This window comes from Etheostoma cragini, chromosome 3 (assembly GCF_013103735.1).
Source record: "Etheostoma cragini isolate CJK2018 chromosome 3, CSU_Ecrag_1.0, whole genome shotgun sequence".
NCBI lineage: Eukaryota > Metazoa > Chordata > Actinopteri > Perciformes > Percidae > Etheostoma > Etheostoma cragini.
Window position 1 is genome coordinate 23,016,698 of NC_048409.1, and position 25,371 is coordinate 23,042,068.

Consider the following 25,371-nt stretch of genomic DNA (forward strand, 5'->3'; position numbering starts at 1 on the left):
TTCTCCTCCCTGCTTTCTTACTCAACCGCGCACTTTGTTTGTTTTTTTAATTATTTTTTAGGCATTTACTTGACTGGACAACTGAGGGCATGAAAGGGGAGATAGAGGGGGAATGACATGCAGCAAAGGGCCGCAAGTCAGAGTCAAACCCTGGCCCACTGCGTCAAGGAGTAAATCGCTATATATGGGTGCCTGCTCTACCAACTCAGCTATCCAGGCACCCGACTGCACACCAGTTTTTATAAAGAATGTCAGTCAGTCTTTGGTGGGGAATACGCTACAACTTTTTGATCAGTTTCAATGTTTTGTTGACTTTCAACTACAATTCTACTTAAAATTCGGCCTTAATTAATCTGACCGGGCATCCCCACATAAAACCCACTTTTTGAGGTGAATTTTCAAAATGTTTATTATACAGCAATAGGCCGGAACCAATGTTTGTACTATAGTTTGTTTACATGGGTTTATAAACCTAACACAAACTACCGTTTGAACATTCCAGTTTAAATACATTAGAAACTGCAAGAAACCTGGTTTGGACCACCCTGTGTCACAAAGCAGGTTTGCTGTAACTTAGCCATATAACTTCTGTCAAATAATATTTCAGGGGAGCAACTAGTTTTGCTCATAAACACTATCTAGATAAATTGAACCAAACCAAGTACACTTTTTAACTGTAAAAAAAAATGGTAAGACAATCCTACTAAAAGATCAGGGAGCTTTATTGTGCTTATTTGTAAGCATTCGGCTGCAAGACATTTCTTGATGGCCTTTCAAATACAGTATAGTCATAGACTGTATATCAATGGACAGCACATGTGTGACGTACCCCATTAGTTTGTGGAGATCTGCTTTCCGTCATCGAGTTTCCCACTACGCCGCAGCCATCCTGGTTGCACACGAGACAATATTAGACGAGAAGTAGAACGTTACGTTACACACTTTCACTGGCAATCACATCATTGCCTAAAACACCCCCTGATTTATCCCCGATTTGAAAATCAAGGAGACCATAATTGAAAAAATTAACATAATGTGTTTCATAAGAGCTGAAAACTAGCGATTGAGACCATAAACTCATTAAGAAAATGTTTACCGAGGTAATAAATCAAGTGCAAATAGGGTCACTTTCACATAGACTTCTACAGAAACCGACCTCCGTTTGCAATCACACATGTCTCTCCCTGCTGAAATTCAGATAGAATGCAGGTTTAAGGCACTTCCCTATTTGCTGCACTTTGCCAAACCGGATGAGTTGTCCATTAATATTAACAGTCTATAGTACAATGTAGAAGTATTAACTGATTAATCTCCCTTTCTGTCAGGCAAACACCACTTTGGTCCATAATATGAATATTTCAACCACTATTAAATGGATCGGCAGAGAATGATATTCATGGTCCCCAAAGGACAAATCCCTCTGACTTTGGGATTTTCTCTGACTTTCCCTCTTGCGGCACCATCAGGTTGTTAGAGGAATCAGTGAATGTGGAACCCAAATGCAGAGACAGCAGGCAGTGGTGAGCTTGAGGATTTAATACCATAAAAGCCATACAAACAAAAGTCCTGAAAAGCAGGCAAAGTAGTACAAAATGTAGTGGAAGACAAAAACAGGAATCACAGGTGATAAGAACGCTGTGACAAAAAGGGTAGACTGCACAAATACACAATCCAACACAGAAACAATGATCCGATACCAGACAAAGACAACACAGAGACTAAATACAAGAGGTAACGGAGTAAAACAAAGAACAGGTGACAGGAAGTCTCAGGAACAAGTGAATCACATCAAGGTGGGGCACACAATTACATAAGCAGGATACCACAAGGCAGGAAGTAAAACAAGACAAGACAAGGGGGAATAACAGACTAGAAACTAAAACAAGACTTAAACAAGGAACTGAAACACATACACAACCCTAACACAGGTCAAAGTTTAGATTTTTCGAACACCTTGGTGATAATCTGCAACACTAATGACATTCTTAGAAACCATTTCTCAGCTGTGCACCGTATCAAGGGCTGTTAACCAAATGCATGCTTACTAAGATGGTGACCATGGTAACATTATACATCTTAAACACCAGCATTGGAGCATGTTTTCATGCGGCTAGCATTGCTTTTGACTTTTAGTTTTGTTTTAATCTCTTGAATTGATTGATTTAAAATCATTAAAATCTATATTAAATACTGCTACTCTACTACTACAATAAAACCTTATTCATAGATCTGGCAATCTTAGTCAGTCTGATTCATCATGATTCATCATACATGTGACTCACCTCCTGTTATATAAATTTGTGTCAGTTCTATAAGTTGAGGTGTGATACTTGATTGCATATTTCTATGGCAATGTGAGTGAACAGGGTAACAGCCACATAAGAGATAGGATTAAGTGTCCTCCTTGCAGAACAGCAATAAATCCCAAAATGACTTGATCATGCCTGATTGCAATATTTAATATTAGTTAAGGACATCATGATTCAACTACTCCATAAAAATGTCATAAATCAAACAGAACAATATTAGTCACATCAGAGGTGGATGATTGTAGAGTACTTTAGATGTGATTATGAATACATGCTGATTTGATCAATATTAGCCTAATATACCATCATTAACACACCATCATTGGCAGTGGTGGCCTAAACGTCAAAGAAGGGAGCTTATGACTGGAGGGATGTCAATCCTGGGCGGCATAAATTTGAGTGGGGAAAATAAAAAGCAGCGCTTCAATGATAGTTGCTCAGAAAAACTGCTCAACTGCGTCCCCGTAAGATGAAGTAGTGTGAAGAGCAACATGGTATGGAATAGTATGAAGACCTAAAGTTCACATAAGCACGATGGTTAGGGCGATACTTCAAAAAACACTTTCACCTGGGAGGTGTCCAGCGTAAACCAAAAGTTAATGCTTTCGGAATGTTTTAATTATTGCCACAAATGTAAGTTACGTAACAAACATAATCATTTTCATTCATATTAAGATCTTTTCTAAAATCTAACAATATATTTCCGTTGCCTAAACCTTACCAAGTAACCAATTCAACACAGAACGCAAATGCGTTTTAAAAAGGACACCAAGGGGTCCTGATCAAATGACTTAGCCAGTGAAACAAGTATCACCTGCTCTAATTTATAGTGATGATGTAGTCCTACTTGACACTGAACCCGATGGTGGATTTAAATAACCCTGGAGTGTCTCTCAAAATACACTAGGGAAGTTGTGCAAGTACGGGTGGGATTTAGCACTACACCATCTAGCCAGGGCCACTCATTTTTTTCTGAATATTTCCTCACTGATGACAACAGATGGGAAGTCATGGATTCACCTAAGTTAAATATGGTTTATTATGTGGGCACTATAGATGTTGACCAATAAAACAGATATCTTTGTTTTTCTTTATTTTCCATTGTGTTATTTGGGCAAAGCAGGGAAAATCAATCAAACCGGTGCTGGTTGAAAAATCACAAATTGTGTTTTTTGTTATTGTGCACTCAAGGAAATCTCAACCAGTGGTGTTGGTTTATTCATTTTAAGAATGACTTTCATCTGCTTTTGCAGAATCTAGCCTGCTTAAAAAAATATGAAATGCCTGAAAACAACAATTGCTTGGTTTTAAAACAAAAAGCTGACACTAATAAAATGATGATGATGCAGGTAGAATGTCATGTCCCTATGACATATATTCAGAATGGTGTGAAATGGAGTGATGGCTAAACAAAGCAAAATACAGCAAAAATACTGTAGTTGTTAGATTGGAAAAAGCTGAGAGAAGCATCAGTCAATACACCTGTCCAAACAATCAATCCCCAGATTCTACCCACTTGCTATTTCTATGTTTGTGCATGTGTGCAACTTTAGCTCTTGTCTATTATCTGTGAGGATGCATCTGTTCCCAGAATGTATTACATCATACATACACACATACACACACTCCTTTAACTCTGCGTATATGTCAGTAAAATGTATATGTCAGTTAAGAGTAAGTAAAAGATGGAGCACACATGTGGAACTACCTGAATATTCATGGCTTCTTCACCCCCTCCACACACACACACACACACACACACACACACACACACACACTCTCTCACTCTCTCTCTCTCTAATATCCACAGGGTTTTTAGACTGCATGGCTATTTTTTCTCGGACTGATCACATTTGCATTTGTCATCTGTCACACTCACTCAGAACAAATGTTCAACCTGAACTGAAACACAGCTTTCCTGACAGGCAGGGCAGATATTTCACTGATTCACTATTGGTGTACCACCGTGTTGTATCCCATGTTTAAACATATCTCTTGGTTAATCTTCTTGTCTTACTTACTTACTGTCTAATACGTGGTGGGATTATTCCTGTTCTAACTAGTTTGGCCTTGTCATGTGTGTGCTGGGTCAAGGCAGACAGCCCCCAAGTGCCAAGTGTGGATGTTCTCTGTCACTCCTTGCTGACATGCTGACATTTACCGCACTGTCGCCGTCTTTGTGCTGCTCTCATCACCGTGACAGCGGCCTTACAGATCGCCGAAAGTCCTAGTGCAGTATCAATTTTCTCAGCCAGCTCACATTGCACACGCACATTTCCAGAGAAATGCAGTGAAGTGTAGAGAGAGGAGTGAACACACATACACACACACACAAAAACACACACACACACACACACACACACAACCTTGGGGGAACCTAACCCTGTTGCAAATGTATTACCCCCCCCCCCCCGATATCCTTCAGATACTTAACCCCATGGGCCAGTGTTAAATACATGTTTGGCGGTCAGCTGCAAGTCATGGGATTATGAATACACACAACCACAACCACAACCACTTCCACAATTAACATTACAAGTTATTGTAAATTATTGGGAGTGACATTTGTGCAGACTGGCTCATGATTTACATCTCTATGATCATGTAGTCCAAAAGACTATTTAATCATAGAAAGAAAGATGGATTTCAAGTCTGGAAATATTGTGAAGATACATTGACATGCATGACGCATTTCTCATTTTCTTTTTTAATATTGATCAGGCATCAAAAGAGTTTCCACTAAGCATGCAGCTAACACTGTCTATAATTTGCTGTAGGCAGGGAATCTTGCATTATTAATTTCCTCTTGACACATGGGCTGTTGTTGTCATGAATAGTTTAGGGAGCATCATGACTAACTCTAATGAATTAATGTTGAAACTTTAGTTATTAATATAAATTAAGTGGAACTTATTCAAATGGAATAAAAGGATATGTGTCCTGTTTACTGACATCCATTTTAGAACTGAAGTAATAGTTAATTTATTTTTACACCCGCCACCTGCAAAGGAAGCAATCACAGCTTTCATAACACAACCTCTGTTGTCTCTATATAAGCTCACAGAGGTGAAGGGATTCAAGCAAAAATATCTTCAGGCCCTGAAATAGGCAAACTTTATATATTGCTTTTTTCTTCACTTTATTTACTTTGGTAAAAATGTGAGAGATTTGCCATATCTTCATTTCACAGGTATCCCGAGTCTACTTTAGGAGTTTATTTCTAAAACAACTATGTACTGAATACATTTTACCTCCATCATATTAATGACTATTCAAAATCTTTTGCACATTTATAACTGCTCTCTGGCACTATTTAATTCAAGAAGACAGCCTACATATGGGAGAAAAAAAGTCACGGAACGCATCAAACCGCCACAGTGTCCAGGGCACATTGGACGTCTACGTGCTAGCTTTTAAAAACAAAACTGTCATCACAAATTAAGCATGATTTATTTACATTTTTTATTTAGACCATTAAAAACAATCACTCTAAATCAGCAGTGGGGAGTGCGTTGCAACAGCTGTTACATCGGTTTGCAGTTCTCAGAGTTTATGAGTAACACGAAAAGGTTGAGACCCACTGCCTTAACGATAGCTTAGGGAAGCTTCGGCAGCTGCAGCAGGGACATTGGGCCATGATGAAATAGGCAGTATAAATAAGTAGTAGGGAATGTATGAATGTGCCGAAAAACACTATCACACTGATCAACAGGGTAAACTACTAGCTCTCAGTCTTTTCATACTCCATATGTTTCATTGCTGGCAGTTTTTCATGTTGGCTGGCAGTTATATGTCGGGGTGTATGTGTGGTAGTCTCACATTGCCAGATTCATCTTCACAGTGCCGTGTCAGCGCTGTAAGGTGTCCCCACACCACACATACATTTCTTTAAACCAATCAGAATCGTCTTGGGCGATGCTAATCTCTGGATGCAGAGACGCTGACTCTGCATAATAATCTGGGGAAGGAACTCATTTTGTTGTAACATTTGCACGTATGAGGCAAGCACTGGAATGGCTAATTCCCCTCAAAAGTAAATGCACATTTTATGAATATTAAATGTAGTTAACTGTTCACACAGTACAGTAACAGGAGCTATTTAAATTAGCTGGATCCATGGTTAAACATAATTTGTTCTTACCAGTGTATCACTGTATGTGCATTATCTACAGCAATCCCAAGCAATCATTCCCGAAAACGACATGTTCTAGTAAACATTTTGTTTCTTTAAATCAAGTGTGCAATAGACAACCAACCTACATTAGAATACTTCCTGAATATGCTATAATGTCTGTGGCAGTAGCTAAGGCCATATGGAGTTGGGTCCCCCGTACGGAGTGTAGATTGGTAGCTGGAGAGATGCTACTGCCCCTCCTGGGCACCAAGGCACCATACCCCCCCCACACTCAGGGCACTGGTCCAGCACTGGCAGCCCACTCACTCTGACATCTCTCCATTTGTGCACCAATAGGTCCTGAGCATGTGTGTGTAGTGATTACTAACAAAACAGAGTGTGAATTATAATTGCCCCACTGGGCATCAATAAACAGTATAAATTATTAAATAATTGTTTTATTTCAGACATCACAGTGATTTGGGCCTTAAATGGGCAATTAGTGCTTGCCTTGATCTCATTGAACAATGCTTTATTTGACATTATGTCTGTCTTTCCTAATGCTGAGTGGCCCTGTTGCTCAGCTATAGCTATGGCTGTTTCCATAACAGCTGACAGCATCTAATATGCAGTTAATGTGGCGTACAGAGAAGCTGCAGTACAGATAATGTAAGGGTTGTAAAAAGCTAATTAGCTAATTAGTTCTCTGGCAAAGGTGCACCAGGTGAATGGAGCTGGGTGAGATGGAGAACAGACCGGCAGAACGATGGATGAGATTTTGAAATGGAAAGTATAGAGTAACATGCTGTGGTCAGGATGAAAAAAATCTAAAGGTTAAAAGTGTAATCTAACCCGGTGCCAAGTAGCAGAAGTGTAGAGGGCATCTTCTGCACAAATACTGATTAGCGTTGCTATGCCATTTTAATAGCATCCTTATCTCGATCAATGACACTTGATAATACAGTCCACCTCTTTGGTAAGGCCTGCTTGGCTTCAAAATTCAAGAAATATAACTGGTTAACAGAAATACATTACATTTAGCTATCCACATACTTATGCTTGCTCTCACAGTAATTAGCCTGTGTCACCTTTTGGACCTATATGTGTGTTTTTATCTATTTTCTTTCAATGTTATTTTCACCTTTGATATACAATGAAACAATTTCCCTGATGCTTTACCCTCAGATCAACTTGACTTATGTGTTCCCCTTCAATCTGAAAGAGAAGTCAGTGGGTGAATCATCCAGTAATATTGCTGTTTGGTTCTCATAAAGTCCTTGGAATTTGCATTTCAGTTTTTTAATAAAATATTTTCCTGACCAGAGAAAAGATAAAAACACGGGTTTGTTCAGGCATTGAATTTGTGTGTGCAGTGCAGTATCTCTGTGTATTTATACTTGACCTACCATTGCACCTCTACTATACACCAATTGTAACATTGAAAAATTAATTATGAATTAATTAATCCCAGTCACTAGCTGAATCAAATAGTCCACGTATATTTACTTATTCAGCAAAATCTCTTTTTTTTTTTTACAGTATGAGACATTTGAGTTCACCTGCTAAGCAAGCCTATCAACTTACAGTGGCACAAAAACGTTGCTTTCTTGATCACAGGTGGTTGTTGAAACGCCTCATTTAATCACAGTAATTTTAAAGGAACATTTATGAAGCTTTTATGATGGTAATTATCTAATGATGGTTAATTTTATTTGGCCAATCAGTCCGTCTATCAGCCAGGACCTGTGCAATTTGTGTTATTTTGCGATATATAGTTAAAGGTCACATCCCGAGCCGAGTTGAGATAATGTTGCATTATGGGAAATAAAAATTGTCTCATGAGCCATTCTGTATTATAATCACTTAATGGTCCACTAAAAGCTGAAAGCATTAAAGCTGCCTCTTTTACAGGTGATTATTACGCCAAAAAACAACATTGCAGTACAAGCAGCAACACGGTTTTATCATATTGTAAATACAAAGTAACTAGAAATACAAACTATAATTATTTTTCTTCTTCTTCTTCTTCTTCTTTTTCTTCTTCTTCTTCTTCTTCTTCTTTTTATTATTATTATTATCATTATTATTATTATTGTTTTTGTTGTTGTTGTTGTTGTTATTGTTGTAGCAGTTATCATGTTCACTTCTCATGCTGCTGCTCCACTGAACGCAAATCAAAATCTGTTATTTTTACCCAGAATGGAGCAAGTCCAAAGCCCACACCCAGTTTAATTAGTTTTAATTAGTATTTTTTAGACAAATTAGGAAAGAAAATTAGTTAACATATGTGTTTTGAAACAGACATTTTGCATGCATGCTGAACATGGCCAGGCTTAAATGTGTTAACGTGGTCTACAGTGGTAATCGATTGTCAGTGGTGCAGCAACATGTGAAGTGACAAAGTGGAGTATGTGACCCCTGATCCATCAAGAGACAGTGTTTGAATCACTAATCAGTTAAAAGGCCCTCTCTCTGTTGCCAGGTTTAATCACGCTTCACTCACAGTGGCTGTGCTTTGAATAGCAGGAGAGTACAGTCTGACTTTCATCTCCCATGGGCATTTACTAAATGATCCGGCTTGGATCAGAAGAGAGAAAGCAGGCGGGAACGATGGATAGATGGCTAATTTAGCTGTGAAATGGAAACGACAGCAAGATCCCAGACAGCTTTGACGCACATCAATGTGCAGGAGGCATTCAAGTTGTAGAATCAATTTTAAGATTTTTTTGTTTGTTTGCAAGGCCTTAAATGGCCTGGCCCAGGAGTATTTTTGCGGGACCACAACCAGTCCTTGCAGTCTTCAAATCAACTGGTTTTAGGAGTCCCAAAGTCCAGGTATAAACGGTGGGGTGATCAGGGGTTTTGCGGTTGCTGCACCAAGACTCTGGAACAAGTTACCCCCTGATATTCTGACGACTACAGATGTAGCACTATTTAGATCCAAACTCAAAACGCATTTGTTTAGAATGGCGTTTAATAGCTAGTAGCAATTTCCCTCTCCTATTTCTATGTAACCTTTTCTGATTTTACTGCACTCTGTGTTTCATTCATTTTATTGTATGATATGTTGTTTTACTCTTGGTTTCTGATGTGAAGCACTTTGGATACCCGCTGGTTACTTTAAAGTGCTATATAAATACATGTTGATTGATTGTTCAACTTCAACAGGAACCTTAACCAGTTTAATGTATATTCTATGGTACATTAAAAATGCATTACCGGTTTGGAACAGAATTAGAAAAATGAGAAACACCATTCTTCACAAAATTATGTAGTTAGTGGTGACAGATGACTGGAAATGTTGTTCAATTTTATTTTGGTGCTTTAATTTTTTCAGTGTTAAGACAAGCACTTCTATCAGCACCTTATCAAGGTCTAAATCTTTTGTTTTATTGAAAAGAAAATGATATAAAGTAGAAGGCAGTAGGCTGCTGCGTTGCTGTCATGAACACGGTTCTGTTGACCATGATACTGAACTCATAAATGCTCTAGTCAAGCCACCTACAATGAATGTGTCCTTTGTTAACATAAGGGATAGAAATACAATTTCAGAGTAGAATTATGAGGCAGTCTTTCTCCAACAAGGTGAAACAAAACGGGGCTGGGGGGGCGGAGGTGGGGGGGAGCGGAGGTGGGGGGGAGCGGAGGTGGGGGGGAATGGTATGAAGGGCAAATGAAGGAATGGATAAACGTGGCACCATGGACAAATGGCAGAGATGACAGACACTTAATAAGGAGCTGAATTTGAGAAATGGCAGCAAGTGAACGACAAAAATAAATGAGAGAGCGAATGGGAGGAATAAATGATAGGAGGGATAGAGCTGTTCTCCAGCCAGTCACCACTGTAGGTGTTTTCATTCAGTGCGAGTTTTTAGGGGTGGAAGGCAGCAATGGTGACGGCACTCACTGGAAAATAGAAAACGTAGCGACACACACACATGTACAGTTTTCCTTGAGAGATGAGACAGGTGTAGGAACAGTTTATGACTTTTGTTTGATCTCTTCTACTCCTATTTTAAACTAGTAATATAAGACTACTTTTACATGTGGGCAGCTATTTTCATTGACGGACCACCGTTTAAAAAAAAAATCGCACAGCTTTCAGTTTTCAGAAAGGTGTTCATTTACACATACCTGTGCATATATGATGTCAAGAACAGGTCAGACCAGTAGGTGGCAGTGTAACGAGAAGCTCACGGAGAAACAGAGATTTCCAAAGTCTCCACTCTGGCCGGAGGTTTTAGAAAGACTCGTTTTCAGAGGCAAATTATCCATTCGCGTGTAAACGAAGGCAAATCTCAGTTTGTGAAAAATAACCATGTAAGTGTAAACAGGGTCTTAGTTTTAATATGTTTAACCTATGTTTCCTCTTTTTCTTTCTTACCTTTTCTTCTCATATGAACCTTGTTTTTGACTTGTTTTTCTGCCTGCTTGCAGTTCTGAAGTCCAACTCTTTATCTAATTGATTGAAAGGGCATGAGGAGTTTAAGTGACCTAGAAGGCGGATGTTGGTTGCTGTGATGTCCATTGAGAAGTGTGGGCCTGTATTGTGGCTACGGGTAAAAGGAAATAACGCTAAAGGAAGGGTAGTAAGTGCTCAGTTTCTTTCAACTGAATAAACATTGTATTATTGCACCATCCGATCTCCCTAAAGATTCTTTGATTAGTAAAAAGATCCACAACACACACACACACAAACACACACACACACACACACACACACGCGGGAGCGCACAAAAACCAACACACACACACACACAAAGTACACATTTGGCAGAGGCTGCCCTACCTTCACACGGATAGGTCCCTGGCCCAAATGAACAGTATCAGGGAGCGATGGTGGCCCACTGGTGCAAGAAGAAAGAAAGAATCCTTTTTCACAATCTTCTCTGATGCAAACTTCTCTGCAATGAGAGTTCAGATATAACATTTTGCCCCTAAGCAGTTTTAGTTTGTGTTTGGGGAAATGTGTCTGACTTAGAATTTACTAGATGAAACATATTCTGTTAACGTAAGCATAAAATAAAAGCCTTGGTTAAATCTAGAAAAGGTCAGTAAGAGAGTGGGCTCTTGTTCAAAGAAGACGCCGAGACAAAAGACCCTTGTTAGTTGCAATATAGGAAATATAGTATATAGTGTTTTTTTAGAGCTATATAGCAGCTATACTGCTGTTGTAATTCGATCAATCTTTTTTATTATTATTTTGTCTCTGAGACCAGGGACTCTCTGATGAGTGGGACTAAGTATAATTATTCAATGAATGCAGTGCTGAGTCTGTTTTAATTTCACTGTATCTGACGAAGAACAATTTGGGCTCAAACGTTGCAACTTAATGTAAAAAAAAAACTGAAATTTGACTGAGGGTGTTGGCCAATGTTGTGAGTCCTCGTAAGACAGAAATCATGTCTCTACTGTAGCTGCCATCAGGATATCTCATCAATCACATTTGTCTCACTGTTTTATCTGCCTGCCATGATTCTCTGTTTGAAGTTTCCGAGGAATATGTAAGAATAATCTTCCACGAGTCCTCAACAGGGACATCAAACAGACACAGGAACAATAATTTCTCTGCTGCTATTTTCAGACGTCACTGTATTCTACCTCCCCCCCTTTGCTCACCTCTGTCCTCGATTTTCCCTTCCTGTCCCTCCTGAAGGTAAACACTGCCAGCAGCAATAGTAGAAGTGTCACCCGAGGTCATCGTCTATCACAGTGAGCAGCAACCGCTCTACGGCAAAATCATCCATCCCGCACTCTCATCATCGGCCTAATGCACTCATTACCACAGACTCCTCATTCATTCAGGTTCATAGACGCTATGGCTACATAAGCTTTTTAAACAGGGTGATGTAACTGATAGCAATTTACATATACAATACACCAGAGATATGGGGGCTGTGTAGAGGCAGAATTAACATTTTGATGTTTTTTTCCTCCTTAAATCAGCTAATAGAGTGTAAACAAGATTAGCATACAGTTTGTGTTTTGGTCAGTGGGGACTACGGTTCTATAATAACCCCATGAAAGTATTGTAAAGCATTTTATGCTAAACCCATTTTCTATAGCATTTACAAAAATCCAAACATAACTCAGCATCAATCTTTGCCTCAGCTTTGAGCAGAGACTTGGTTCTTGTTTTAGGTCTCACAGGGCAAATACTTGCCTTGATGCTGGCCGTGGTCCAGGTTTTGTTGAATCATAAGCAGACTAAAGCAGGCTGAGTGGAGCCATATCCATTGTGTTACTGAACAGCTGGGCCTGGCTGCCAGAGACGCTGGTATGCGATGAGATGATCGATAGCTTAATGGCAGGATTTCAGCCTGTGTTTGGGCTGTGTGGCACTACATAATGTGGAGTGGGGATAATTATTTCATCACAGAGATTAGGGACTGGGAGAACTTTATAATTTTGCACTGGGCTCTGTGGAGAGCAGTAGATGATGTTAAAATGAAAAGAGAATTAGGTAGAGCTTTCACATCAGGGATCCCTTACAAATGAATGGACTACGAATACACATCTATGGATCGGCTATTCTCCAATTGAGGTCTTTTTCAACCTATTATGCTGTTAACATGGACCTTTGACACCATGTGTTTGAGTATTCCTGTTTTAGTGAAGAAAATATTCAGCTGCCCTTACAATAGAAGATAATATTGTATAGGGAATAAAAAACGTGATTTCCATAGTAACTGATAATAATAGTAACAGCAATACTGAGACATTGTCTACATTGAGCTGTGTTACTTTTAAAACACTCATGTGAAAACTACTTGCAGCCACACTAGCTTTTTCCGGTCATTTTTGCAAAGACTTGTATGCTTTAGTGAAACACCTGAATGATGGAAAGATGCCTAAATCTCTCGGTAAGGTTTGGATGGATGGGTTAATCAATTGGGAGACTGCTGTTTGTTTTCTATTTTAAACTGTAAGGCAATATTGTTGCTCTTTCCTCTACTATGCTCGTTCCCTATAACTAGAACCATGTACTGTGCTTGGCATTGGTTTCAGTTAATTTAGGTTTACAAATGGATGCAGACAGAGCACCAGTGTTCTGCTCGGTTACTGGTTTTGTCAAAGGAGACTGTTGGCTTTGAAGACAGCATAGATACTGTAGACTAAAAAGCTTGAGTTTCTCATCAGAAAGGGCTGTCTGACGGCAAGGTAAAGCAGGAAAAATATCCTGAATATAGTTTATATTGTATTGTAGGGTATATATCAATATAGTATGTATTATATCGAACATATCAATAAGTATATATATGAATATACTGTATATACTTATTGATATTGATTTTTATTAGGTGGTTCTTTTTATTTGGTAGCCTTGCTAAAATTTGTTTTGTAATGTACTATTGTCCTCAGCAGTACATTGCTTGGATTACATGTTGATACTACAGCCTGCTTCTCCAAACTAGGGGTGTGCCCAGTATCATCTACACTGACTATGGATAAGTAACTCTTACAACTCCACTTCAAAAACTGTGAACTATCCCTTTAAACCTCCATTTAGTCCCCTCCTCTTCTCTGTGGTTATCTATGTTGTGAAGCAGCAAGCTGGAATTTTAAGATGTATATAATGGAAAAGTTGAGATTTTGAGGGAGAATTGTAGAGAAAAATGTTTTTTAAATAAATCTGGTAAGTTTGGACATATTCTCCAAGTACATACTTCATTTTGTCAGTGTTAAGATACCATGTCTTACATTTTACTGATGAAGAAAACAGGAATATCTTTAGATTGAGAGTAAGTCAATGTCTTTAACACGCTTCTTATAACCCATGCATTATCTTTACAGGATAAATGACATTTACAGGGTTATAAAGCCCATTGGAAATCGGGCTAAACCGATCAAATTTACTTGACTGTAATTGCTAAAACAAGACCGGTCACTTGAGTTTGATGTTTTACGGAAGAACTTCAGGTCGTTTTTATAAGACATTACACAAAGGTATGTGGATTAGGCTGCATTTCATCAGTGGAAAGAACCTGGCCCTAAATCAAACTTACTTATACAGTACTCTGTATATTCTATTGTGTGGTTGCTGTTCAATTTGTTCTGCTTTGTTGACCTTTGATCTAATAAACCCTATGGTCAAAGAGAGTGTCAGCAAGGTGATGGTCTCTGTTTCATGGTGTAGCTCAGCTGTGCAGTGAACGTCCTCCGGGGCATAAATGGAGGTCATAAACTCTGATACGGATATTTGAACACATTGAACTCTAACTGGCCTTGCTCAAACAAGGACACATGCTCTCCCCTGGGGACATTTCAATGAACAGAATTAGAAAATAGAACCTATTGATTTCTGACTGTGTTTAATGTGATTGCCATGGCTGTGTTTTGTTAATTTAGCCTGTACTTCTTTCTTTGCCCGTCATAATTTGAAGGTCAAAACATACAGAATATGTCAATCATTCAAAGTCTCATTTAATTTTAATTTAACACAAATAGGAAGAAGTTATGTCTGGGTGCTTGCATTTCTCAATTTGTTTTTTTTTGGGAGGGGCGTTAATGGAGTAAATTATCAGTATCAGAATAGAAGTATAATTGTGCACTTTATCTTTATGAGATCCAGCAACAGTACGCAAAATAATGAAGGGGAAAATGTGTAATCCAGGATTAGATTCACTGTGAATGGCCTAAATCCCGTCATTGTGCACAGTGGACTTTTCAGTGGTGACAGACAACAGCAATGTGGCCTTACAGTATTATGGATTTGTATGGATTACATATCCATATCTAACAGAGAGTTATAAAGTTGCAAAGGAGGCTTTAAACAGTAAGCACAAGTTCTGACATGAAATTTTATCCTTATCTTGTGTTGTGTTATTTCCTTACAATGAACACTTTCTGGATTTAGATTTAAGTGTCAGCCTCTCCTCCATGTTCTGAAATTAGACATTGGTTGAAAAGCCTAAGTGAATTGTTTCTGAGGTAGACGTAACCATTAAGTAGCAAACTGATTAAACTGAGGTGTTTGTATTTACTCTAATGTTCTAGCTGGTGTTGCATTTGATGCCAGTTTGTCATTGATAGGAGGCTTTAAACAGTAGGCACAAGTTCTGACATGAAATTTTATCCTTATCTTGTGTTGTGTTATTTCCTCACAATGAACACTTTCTGGATTTAGATTTAAGTGTCAGCCTCTCCTCCATGTTCTGAAATTAGACATTGGTTGAAAAGCCTAAGTGAATTGTTTCTGAGGTAGACGTAACCATTAAGTAGCAAACTGATTAAACTGAGGTGTTTGTATTTACTCTAATGTTCTAGCTGGTGTTGCATTGGATGCCAGTTTGTCATTGATAGTTTGACACAGCAGTGCTTTGGCTTGGCTCCAAGTCCAGGCTGAAGTAATTGACACATCGCCCACTGGGGTTTGTGATTAACTTTATTGACATACAGTATAAAGGGAGGTGGGTGTATGCCATTGGACACAGTTGGCAGAGCTAACAGGCCTTTGAAGCTGCCAGTACAAAATAGCACTGCTGTTTCGGGACAGCCCAGTGAAATTCCTGGATAGAGTAGATTTAGAAGCAAAGGCATGGTGAGTCTCCTAAAAGCTGCTGCCATTTCATCTGCATCAGACTCACTTTAATTCATTTCACTTTATGATGCCTGTGAAGGTTCTCTGACACCCAGATCCTAGTTATCCAAGTATTGAAAAGTATTAGAACATATACCTTTTACAGAACTGGAACTGGAAACTACAATATTGGCTAATATTCAGGAAAGCTCTGCCTCTACTGCACCAATTCAATGTATGCTAATGTGTAGAGCATACATTGTAGATCTTGACAGTGGCCCGGGTTCAAATCCGACCCATGGTCCTTTGCTGCATCCCCCCCCCCCTTTTCTCCCCTTTACTCTCTTAAAGATATCCTGTTGATTTAAGGCCATAGAAGCCCAAAACAATAATCTTTAACAAAAAATTAAAGAAAAAAATGAAGATGTGCAAACAGTGATTTGTTTGGTTACCCCAACTTTATAAAAGTCCAATACTAAACCACTGGGGTACCCCTTAAAGGAGAATTACAGTTGTAATGTTTTACTTACTACTAGACTAAAGCATGTGATTAGATAGATAGTATACGTGTTTGTCCTGGGCAACATTTGCCCCAAATCACCTTTGTCATGCTTGATCACAGTCATGTCCCACGTAGAAAACATGAATGTTTATGCTTTTAATGCAAGAAAGGAAAAGTATGTGGTAGTCGTACTACTGTCATCTGTCCATTGAAAGTAAATAGAGCTCTCATCAAGGCCCTGACGGGGGCCTGTTAACATGCCAGGGATTGTAAAAGAACTACAGTTTTAATTCCCCTGTGAGCTGTTTTTGGGGGGCCAGAGTTTCTAGCAGCGCCCCAGAGCCCACCGATTGCTTCCATGACGTGAGAGTTTAATTGACAGGTTCAGTCCTCCACCTTTTACGCGGACAACACTCCCACGTACACACACAGAAGGTTGGCGTTTACTCTGTAAAAAGACACCATGATGTCATTAACTCTGTGAGAGGAGCCTTTAATGTAATTAACAGGAGACGAGGGGTGGCAACCGCAAAGTCAAGTAAATCATGTTACATCCCCCTCTGCAACAGTCATACACACAAACACACTCCCTCCCCTCTAGGCCCCTGTTGATAAAGTGTGTATTTAATTAAAAAAAAAAAAGTCTGACGCACACTCATCCACAAACGCTACTCCTGGTTTACAGTCAGGACATGGCTTGATTGGTATTAATACTTATCTCCAGAATAGACAGCTTCTCAATTGTGTTTTTTCCTCGGCTTGCTAATTTCATGAAGAGCATAATTACAGCGTTTTCAGTTTCGGGCCCTCTGCAGAGTTATGAGGCTGACAATCTCTGCATTGCAGCTGAGAGTGTTTGTGTGTGTGTTTTCCTGTGTGAGTGAGTGTGTATCTATGTATCCCAGCTTGCTTGTGAGTGTGCAATTGTGTTTTTGTGCCTGAAATGAGAGGGAGAATTAGCAGGTTATGTGGGCGACTAATATGAGAGACCATTTCAGCCCAAATCCAAATTGGAAAAGCAGCTAAAATCATGACAACTGTGGATACCACATATTAGACAGCAACTCTTGTGCAAATAAGGTTGATTTACTATAATGGCGAGCCAAAATATATTAAGATAACATGGGTGCAAACATTTCAGTGTAGGCAAACTGATGCCTGGTCCAGAATTTGTTCACTAACAGTGTGATATCCAGTAATCTGATTTACTTGTCTTTCTGCGGTGTGTGTTCCAACAGTAGGAGGATGAAAGGCATGTCAGCTCTGATTAGCGCTGCCGAACTGGCACAGTTTGAGTAAATGTGTGTGTGTGTGTGTGTATTTGTGCCTGGGCTTTGGTCACTCTCCAGTAGGGAGATCAGAACTGCCCTAAGGAGGTGGCCATCTTCCCATCCTTCTCAGTTCCTCCTTTCATCTCCCCTTATATCTTCCTCTTCTTCCTCTTAGCGGTGGTGCTGTTTCCATCCTCATAGCTCCACTGACTTTTCACTCAAAAGCTCAGTAAACAGTTGCCGCACATATATATGTGCACTTATGCAAGAAAGCGCCTTTTCAGCAAAGGAGGTTGTGTAAATACGGATGCAGGCAGCTCATCAGTGATGCTCTGTCAGCTTTGATAATAACTTGGGGCCTTGAGGTGCTGTGGCCCACGATACTTTGTCACAGTCCTCCAGGTCCGCAAATACAGGTCACTGTTGCCAGTAAACCATCTCTGCCTTCACTGATAATGAGCTCTGTGTCCTCAAAGATAGTCTATGTAATGTGGACTGGTGCCAGTTTGCCTTGAGGTGTTGAACACCGCACAACTTCTGACACCAACAGGACAGCTGCTTAAGTCCTGAGCACACATTTCCAATGTCTAATAGAGAGTCATTAATATTTAGTCTTGATTAAATGAAAATGTGATGGTGCCCAGGGGGAAAGTTAGTAATCATGCCAGCAGAGAATAAAGTAAAGCAAATAATGAGAATAGAGCGTGTCTCAAAAGTTGCGTGAGCGAGTATCAAAGTTTTACAGGGTAATTGTGTAAAGCATATAGTGATTAAAAATGTTCCAGGCATCTTAGTACGGAAGATCATAAAACATTTAATTATGCCAAATAGCCAAATAGTGATGATAACCCCAGCAAATAAACTAATAAAGAAATAGCACTGCAGCATCCATATTCATTAGTTTGCAGCCATTAGTTTGAAATGGCCCCCCTTCAAGAAGACAGATATTTCTTCTGACCATAAATCTACCTCTTAAAGGCATAATGTGACGCGGAGACACATATTTAGCTAACAGTTTAGCGCAGTAATTAGCATTTGTGAGCTCTCTGCCAAGTGCCAGCCACCCAACATCTGTTCCTCTGCTGCTGCCGGGGACAACTCTTTGCCCTAGTCCCTCCCTCCTCCACCAGCCATCTTTGCCTCTCCACAGGTGGCAGAACACTTATCAGGTCTGGAGCTAAGTGATAGGCGGATGTATAAAAAAGAAGAGGGGGAAAGCGACAGGTCTGTTGCCCCCCAGAGCTGTTTGAGTGTTCATTTGAGTCTTAAAGGGAGAGTTCCTCCTGCTGCAGTCACCTTGACCTGTCTCCCCACTCGCCCCTGGGCTACAATTAAATCACAAGGAGTTGTCTGGCCACCCAGCCTCAGCTGTGGCCATACGCCATCAACATATCTTCAGCATGTTCACCCTGATAGGAAGTCTCTGCACTTGCCTGTGTGTATTGGATTTATTTCGCGCTCCAGTGGTGATGGATTTTCCATTTGCCTGTTTTGTACGGTGGTGCACCATTGAGAGAAGCAGCACATCAAGACTGTTGCATCTTCTGTCAGTCCCCGTGGTACACCGTTTGCTCATTGCCATTATACAATTTTGCACGCCACAATACTGCATGTTGTGGGGGCCCATTTAACTTTGATAAGTCATTGTTCTGGCAATGCAGAGGGGGAACTCTTTACAGTATGCAAACTGTGTCGACACCCCCTCCCTAGTATCTTATTTTCTGTTCTCCTCTTCCCTTCACTCTTCCTAATTCTGCCTGTAGCTCCTCTATGGGCAAATTATCATTTTACAGCGCATGTCCCAGCAGAAAGGAAGGGTGAGGGGGGTGGGGGGTGATTATGACAGAAACAGGATGAAAGGGGAGAGAAAGGGGGTTGTGGTAGAAAATAAAATTGCTCTTATCAGAACTTGCCAGGAGCATTGCGCACACAAAGCTGCTCAGGAATCCAATTTAGTCTTTGCTGTTAGTTTAAGTGATATCAGTGCAATTAGCTGTCACAGGTCATAGTGTGAGCAGGCCTCGTTAAGTGATTTTCTGAATCCCACTGGTGGAAGAGTGGGGACGTCAAGTCGCCAAGAAGAAAAAAAGAAAGAAAAAGAAACAACTTCCATCACAAACTCCCTAAATGGACCACTTCGTTATACGTCCTGCTAATAGATGCCAGCTGCCTCTTGGCTCTTTTGTTTTGCTCTTGTCAGCTGCTCACTCTGGATTTAAATGGGTTTTCTTCCTTTTGTATCTGATTCTCTTCACAAGGGTGACTTTGAGTGGTAGTCGTTAAATTTGAGCCTAACTCACTATTCCAGAGGTGGTAGATCATTGTAACTTAAAGCTTTAGTGCGTAAGTTGTTGATATTAATAAACATCCATTACCTTCAAGCCATTGCCAAATGAGTTGCTTCAAAGCTAATTAAGACTATCAGCTCCACACAACTCACTCTGGATTTCTCAGTATGGATATGTTCCGAAGAATGTGGTGTCCAGTGACTTTCCCATGCAGAAGCTCGAGTGACGATGATGACCTCTTCTGAAGAGTCCATCATAGTTTTTTTTATCCTCCATGTCCTCCCTGGATTATAGCAACTGCATGGAGGATACACGGGTGGGGGTGGGTGCGCAGTCACTGAAGGCTTGTATTGTGTGGCTGCGCCAACAGTTTAGGGTTACTTAGGAATTCATTACTTAGAATTTTTAATGGGGGCGGTGGAAACAACGCACTATAGCTTTAATGTTGTTGGTATAAACACCAGGACTGGGAACATTGGTAAGAATGAAGTTATATTGAGGTTCACATTTGCTGTATCTATGTGTATTTGTGATGCAGGAGAGTAGCAATCACAGATATTTTGACCTATGCCTTCCTCAATGTGCAGGCTCAGCGTTATACACAGTCTGTCTAGCGGGAACCAACGCCCCAATCCCTCTTCACAACTATTAAAACAAATCTTATATTGTCATAGGAATAGAGCACACAGAGCTGATTGAAAGGAAATCATGTGGAAAGAAAGACAGAAAGAAAGATATTTTTTAAAATGCATTAAACAAATATATGTATTGAATATAAAAATGAAATGAATGAGGTGAAAATGAAAATGTAATTTGGTTTGCTAGACTAGAAACTAATTTTTGGCCCTTTAAGGGAGTCACTGCGTGTGTACACAATATTTATTTTGTTGGGAAAATCACCTGTATTAACATAAAATACCAACAAAATAAATTGTGATTATGAGTGTAATGCAGTCCCTCTTTATTACTGAATACTGATTAGCGTAATATCTAGCTTCCACGTAACAGAAGCTCTGTGACTGAGGAATCCTAGTTAATGGCCATTGTTTCATAGACTTCCTTTACACACATCATTTATTCCCCAGTTGTATTCCACCTGACTGACCTGACATGATTAACATTGACCTCACCCCTCATCCCTCCTTCTTTTGTCTCTCCTCCCCTGCTTCTTCTTTCTCTCTAGGGGAGATCTGTGCATTCAACATCCACGGGCTGGAGGCTCCGTTCGAGGCAGTGGTGCTCAACGGTACGTCTGGCGAGGGCCAGCTGAGGGCCAGCGGCTTGGTGGATTGCGAGGTGCAGAAGGAATACACCTTTATCATCCAGGCTCATGACTGCGGATCTGGCCCCGGGGGCACGGAGGGCAAAAAGTCCCATAAGTGAGTAAGGCACAAGAGGGTCTAAAGTTTGACAGAATGCATAGTAATTCATGTGACAATTTCCAGGCAAAAAGCGTGATTTCTAGGTTTGACTCAGAGTTTTAGAATCAGTGTAAATTTCAGTTTAGACCTGGCGGACTTGCACAAACTCAGTGAAAAGAAAAGACCGCCAAGGCAAATTAAATGAACAAGATTTTCCATAAATCATATACAAAATGTTTGGGATAAGTTATTTGAAACTATATGTACTTATTGCATAATTCATCATTCATTTAGACAATGGCTTAAGTCCAATCAAATTATCAACAATGCTAGAAAACAATGATTTAGAAAGTATGACACTTTCAATGTAATGACAGTGGCAAATAAAAGCAGGAACAACTAAGGATAGAAAGTACGCTGGCTGGTAAAAGGTGTTTGGGGCTTACCTCTCTCCCTCCCTCCCACATATAAAGCAAAGACGCTTTTCACATACCTCCTGCAATCCACTCGGCTGCAGCAGAATCCCAGGTTGTTCTGGAAAAAAAAAACAGCACAGATATGGCACAACACCCACCTTAACCTCCGCAAGCACCAGTAGACTACTTCCAAGAGGTCAATTGATAAAAACAGCTTGTCACATTGTTGGTCCGCCTTAAAGTAGCTTCTGTCTGAAATTGCCCCCCACTCGGCCTGTTATGCTGCACATCTTCCCTCTGTGCATCCTCGCTCAACCCCTTACTTCAGCTAACAATGGAGCAATTTACAGAAATCTATCATCTTTTCTAGCTTATAGATGCACCTACACACACACACACACACACACACACACACACACACACACACTGACACATACTGTATACTCAATATAAACCTGGAATTATGGCAAGAGGGGTTTTCTAAAGTAAAAAAACAACGTTTCAACCATGGTGGTTGTTCCTCAGACAAATGGTGGACACATTTGATAAAGGGATATACAAAGACCTTACAATGACCCAATAACCACCATGTGACTTCAGTTAGTTTGATTAGGTCTAGAAAGCCTAATAGCCCCACTCATGACTCAATTAAGAGAACACTTTCGTACAGGTTTTTATCAGACTTAAACATCTCAAAAAAATGTTGTTAAACTTAAAAATATCCTCAAAGGAGTACATAACATTGCTATCCACAAAAAAAGAAAACAAAAAGAAAATGAAAAAATAAACAGTGGAAGGAACAGAATATTTGCTGTGTGTGTGTGTGTGTGTGTGTGTGTGTGTGTGTGTGTGTGTGTGTGTGTGTGTGTGTGTGACATTCTGTGGACACGGCAGGGAAATGAATTTGTGCTACTATTTCCATGATGTTGATCATGTTTTACATATCCCTTTTAAGCACCTTATTACTTCATATAAACACAACTCACTGCCCACTGTGACGCAGGCCCAGTTTTGTTGGTACAGACAGGCTAATGCTTTAGGGAAAGTGAATTTGGAGACACTTTAAATGGCCTGTCCTCTCGCTGGCAACTCTCAAAGGATGAGGCTGGCCTTTTGCCACACTGCTCTCTCGCTCCAATATAGAAGGAAGCTAACAGGAAAGAAGGAAGAACCTCGCCTAAGGCTGTGCTCAAATTACACATGACACGTCAACAGCAGAGAAGGAAAGCAGTCAAGAAAATTAGCAGCTAAAGAGGACAGGGGAGAGGATCAGGAGTGACAGTGGATTGAGTTTAAAATTCCCCCTGGATCCTCTATTCCTCTCTGCTTTGCTTACCACTGGCTGCCCTACTTCTCCCTTCTTTATTTTTGCCTGGCAGACTACAGCTCAGCTAGCTCCTGCTGTCCAACTCTGTCCTTATTTCTGTCATTTCTTCTTGTCTCGGTTACAGACTCCAGTGTGTGAATATTTTGTCAGACTGCCTCTGCACTTCGTTCTCTGCCCTGGCTGTACAAATATGTCAAATCTGTGACAGAAATGCCTTTTCTTATCTTTTTAATACTGATAATGTATGTATACTCTCTTTGTTGATCCCTAATGGGGAAATTACAATTTACACTCTGTTTGTGAGAACACACTACGCACAGCCCTGAAATACACACACACACAAACACACACACAGGCTCAGGTGCTCAGGTCCTATACTGTACAGGCACCATTGGAGTGATGTCAGAGTGAGTGTCAACCTTTGATAACATGCATCATCCTGCAGTAAAAGTGTTGTGCTGACTTTGTCAGAGACCACAGCAACAGATGGCTTCATGAACACTGGCTTTAACGTCTGCCATGGGCAATTTTAGACCCTTTTTCCTCTCAGTCCCCCGAAAAATCTGAATATTAAAAAACTTTAGTAAATATTAGTGCTTTAATTTAGAGTTTGCGAACTTGTGACAGAGGACAAACAATTACAGGTTGAAAGAGCTTAAAACATCTTTAATATCCTGGGTCGCTGTAGCCAATTCTACGCACCTTTAACCCAATCAAGGAAAGGGTTAACAGAAACATAGTCTTGGCCAACCAGAGGAAGTTGCGCCAGACTCCCGTCTTTGGCTGAGTCTCTATCTGATCTGTCAGAGGGAGAGCAGGAGTGCAGTTGTGAAGTTTAACGTTGCTAGTCCCCAGAGAAGAAGTTGGTAATTTCATGGTGCAGATTAGAACTAAATTGAAACGTAAGCAACTAAAATTGCTGAATGTTAGAACATTGTGTAAAATTGGTTGTTATTACGGTGACTTATAAAGTGTCAGGTTTAGTTCCATCATAGTTTTTAGAGTGTCTAGCTCAGAGATTATTGGCCACTGAAATTACTGATTTAGCGGGGGGTTAACACTTTTGCAAGGCAATGTTTCTGTGTGACATTCATTAGGGACTCAGCCCCCTTAAAGGTCAGATCCTAGAATCTCCCCTGACGCCTGCCTTTTTCTGAGTCAGAGCACCGATGTAACAGTGTGCACATTTGCCAGATCTGAATCACATCGCTTCACACTGTCCTCTGAGATATTCCACTTGGTTGCCTGTGAAAGCTTTAGTCACTTGTCAGCGAAGTGCAAAGCTCAAATGAATTCACCTTAAACTCCTTGAGACTTTTTCTGCTCAGGTCAGCGTTAAATGAAACACAAATTAATCTACAATACTGTAGGCTGCCCTCTGCCAAATGATGAATTTGTACTGAACTGTGAAGTGTAATGAGCCTTTGTTGTAAAGCGCCATAAATGTGATAAACGTTCATTTTGTATCAGTCTATTTATGTAACACAACACTGATTCAGCCTTGACTTAATGAAAATTTTAATTGGGATCCAGTCTTTCTGAAAAGAAGCATCTGGTGTGCAAAAACAAAAAACTGATGGCTGTGTACCGGCTGTATTATGGAGAAATACAATAATGCAGAAGACATGCCTATAACATTTACTGAAACAACAAATATTTATGATCCTGTCAGAGAGTGAATAAGATAGATTGATTGAAGATTTGTAGCTTTATTCGTGGCATGGCTGTATGAGTGGCAACGTCAGTCAGTCAGTTGCACCACATCCAGACTGAAATATGTTACCATTTGATGGCTTGCCATTCAATTTCCGGCATTCATATTTCCCAGATGACTAATAATTTCCTAATGACTAAAAATATACATACCGCCTGCGCCACCATGAGGACATTTACACTTTTGTGTGAAAAGTCTATCCAAGGTCAACGATTCAAGGTTCTTTTTTGTCTTCTGCACAACAATAACAAATATAGTTATTGGCAATGAGATTCTTAGGCCTCAGGCACCTTTATATGGATTTCTTCCTGCAGTGCTGGGTGTAGAGCTCCCCCATGGATGGCAGTTCAGTCCTGGTATGTCCCCTGTGTATCCATGTCTGATGGATTGTCTTGATATTTGGTACAGACTTATATCCCTCTCAGGATGAAAAATGATCACTTTGGTGATCACTTCCCTTTGTCTCTCGCATCATCATCATCACCACCATCAAAACTCCTACTTCAGATTTAATTTCATGTTGGAACAGTGATTTCCAACTTCTGGATC

At 40.0% G+C, this 25,371-nt stretch overlaps 1 protein-coding gene and 1 long non-coding RNA gene across 2 annotated transcripts in view; one reads left to right on the forward strand and one right to left on the reverse strand.

Annotated features, from left to right (window-relative positions):
- Positions 1-25,371, forward strand: part of LOC117939613 (calsyntenin-2-like) — a 216,910-nt gene that overhangs the window by 108,507 nt on the left and 83,032 nt on the right. The window contains exon 3 of the mRNA XM_034865074.1: positions 21,188-21,383. Within this exon, the coding sequence (XP_034720965.1) occupies positions 21,188-21,383 (196 nt within the window). The remainder of the gene's footprint in view (positions 1-21,187; positions 21,384-25,371) is intronic.
- Positions 112-8,032, reverse strand: LOC117939924. The gene is made up of 3 exons (XR_004655679.1): positions 8,022-8,032; positions 5,344-5,348; positions 112-225 (listed from the first exon to the last, which is right to left on the reverse strand). It is a non-coding gene; the product is annotated as an uncharacterized LOC117939924 (long non-coding RNA).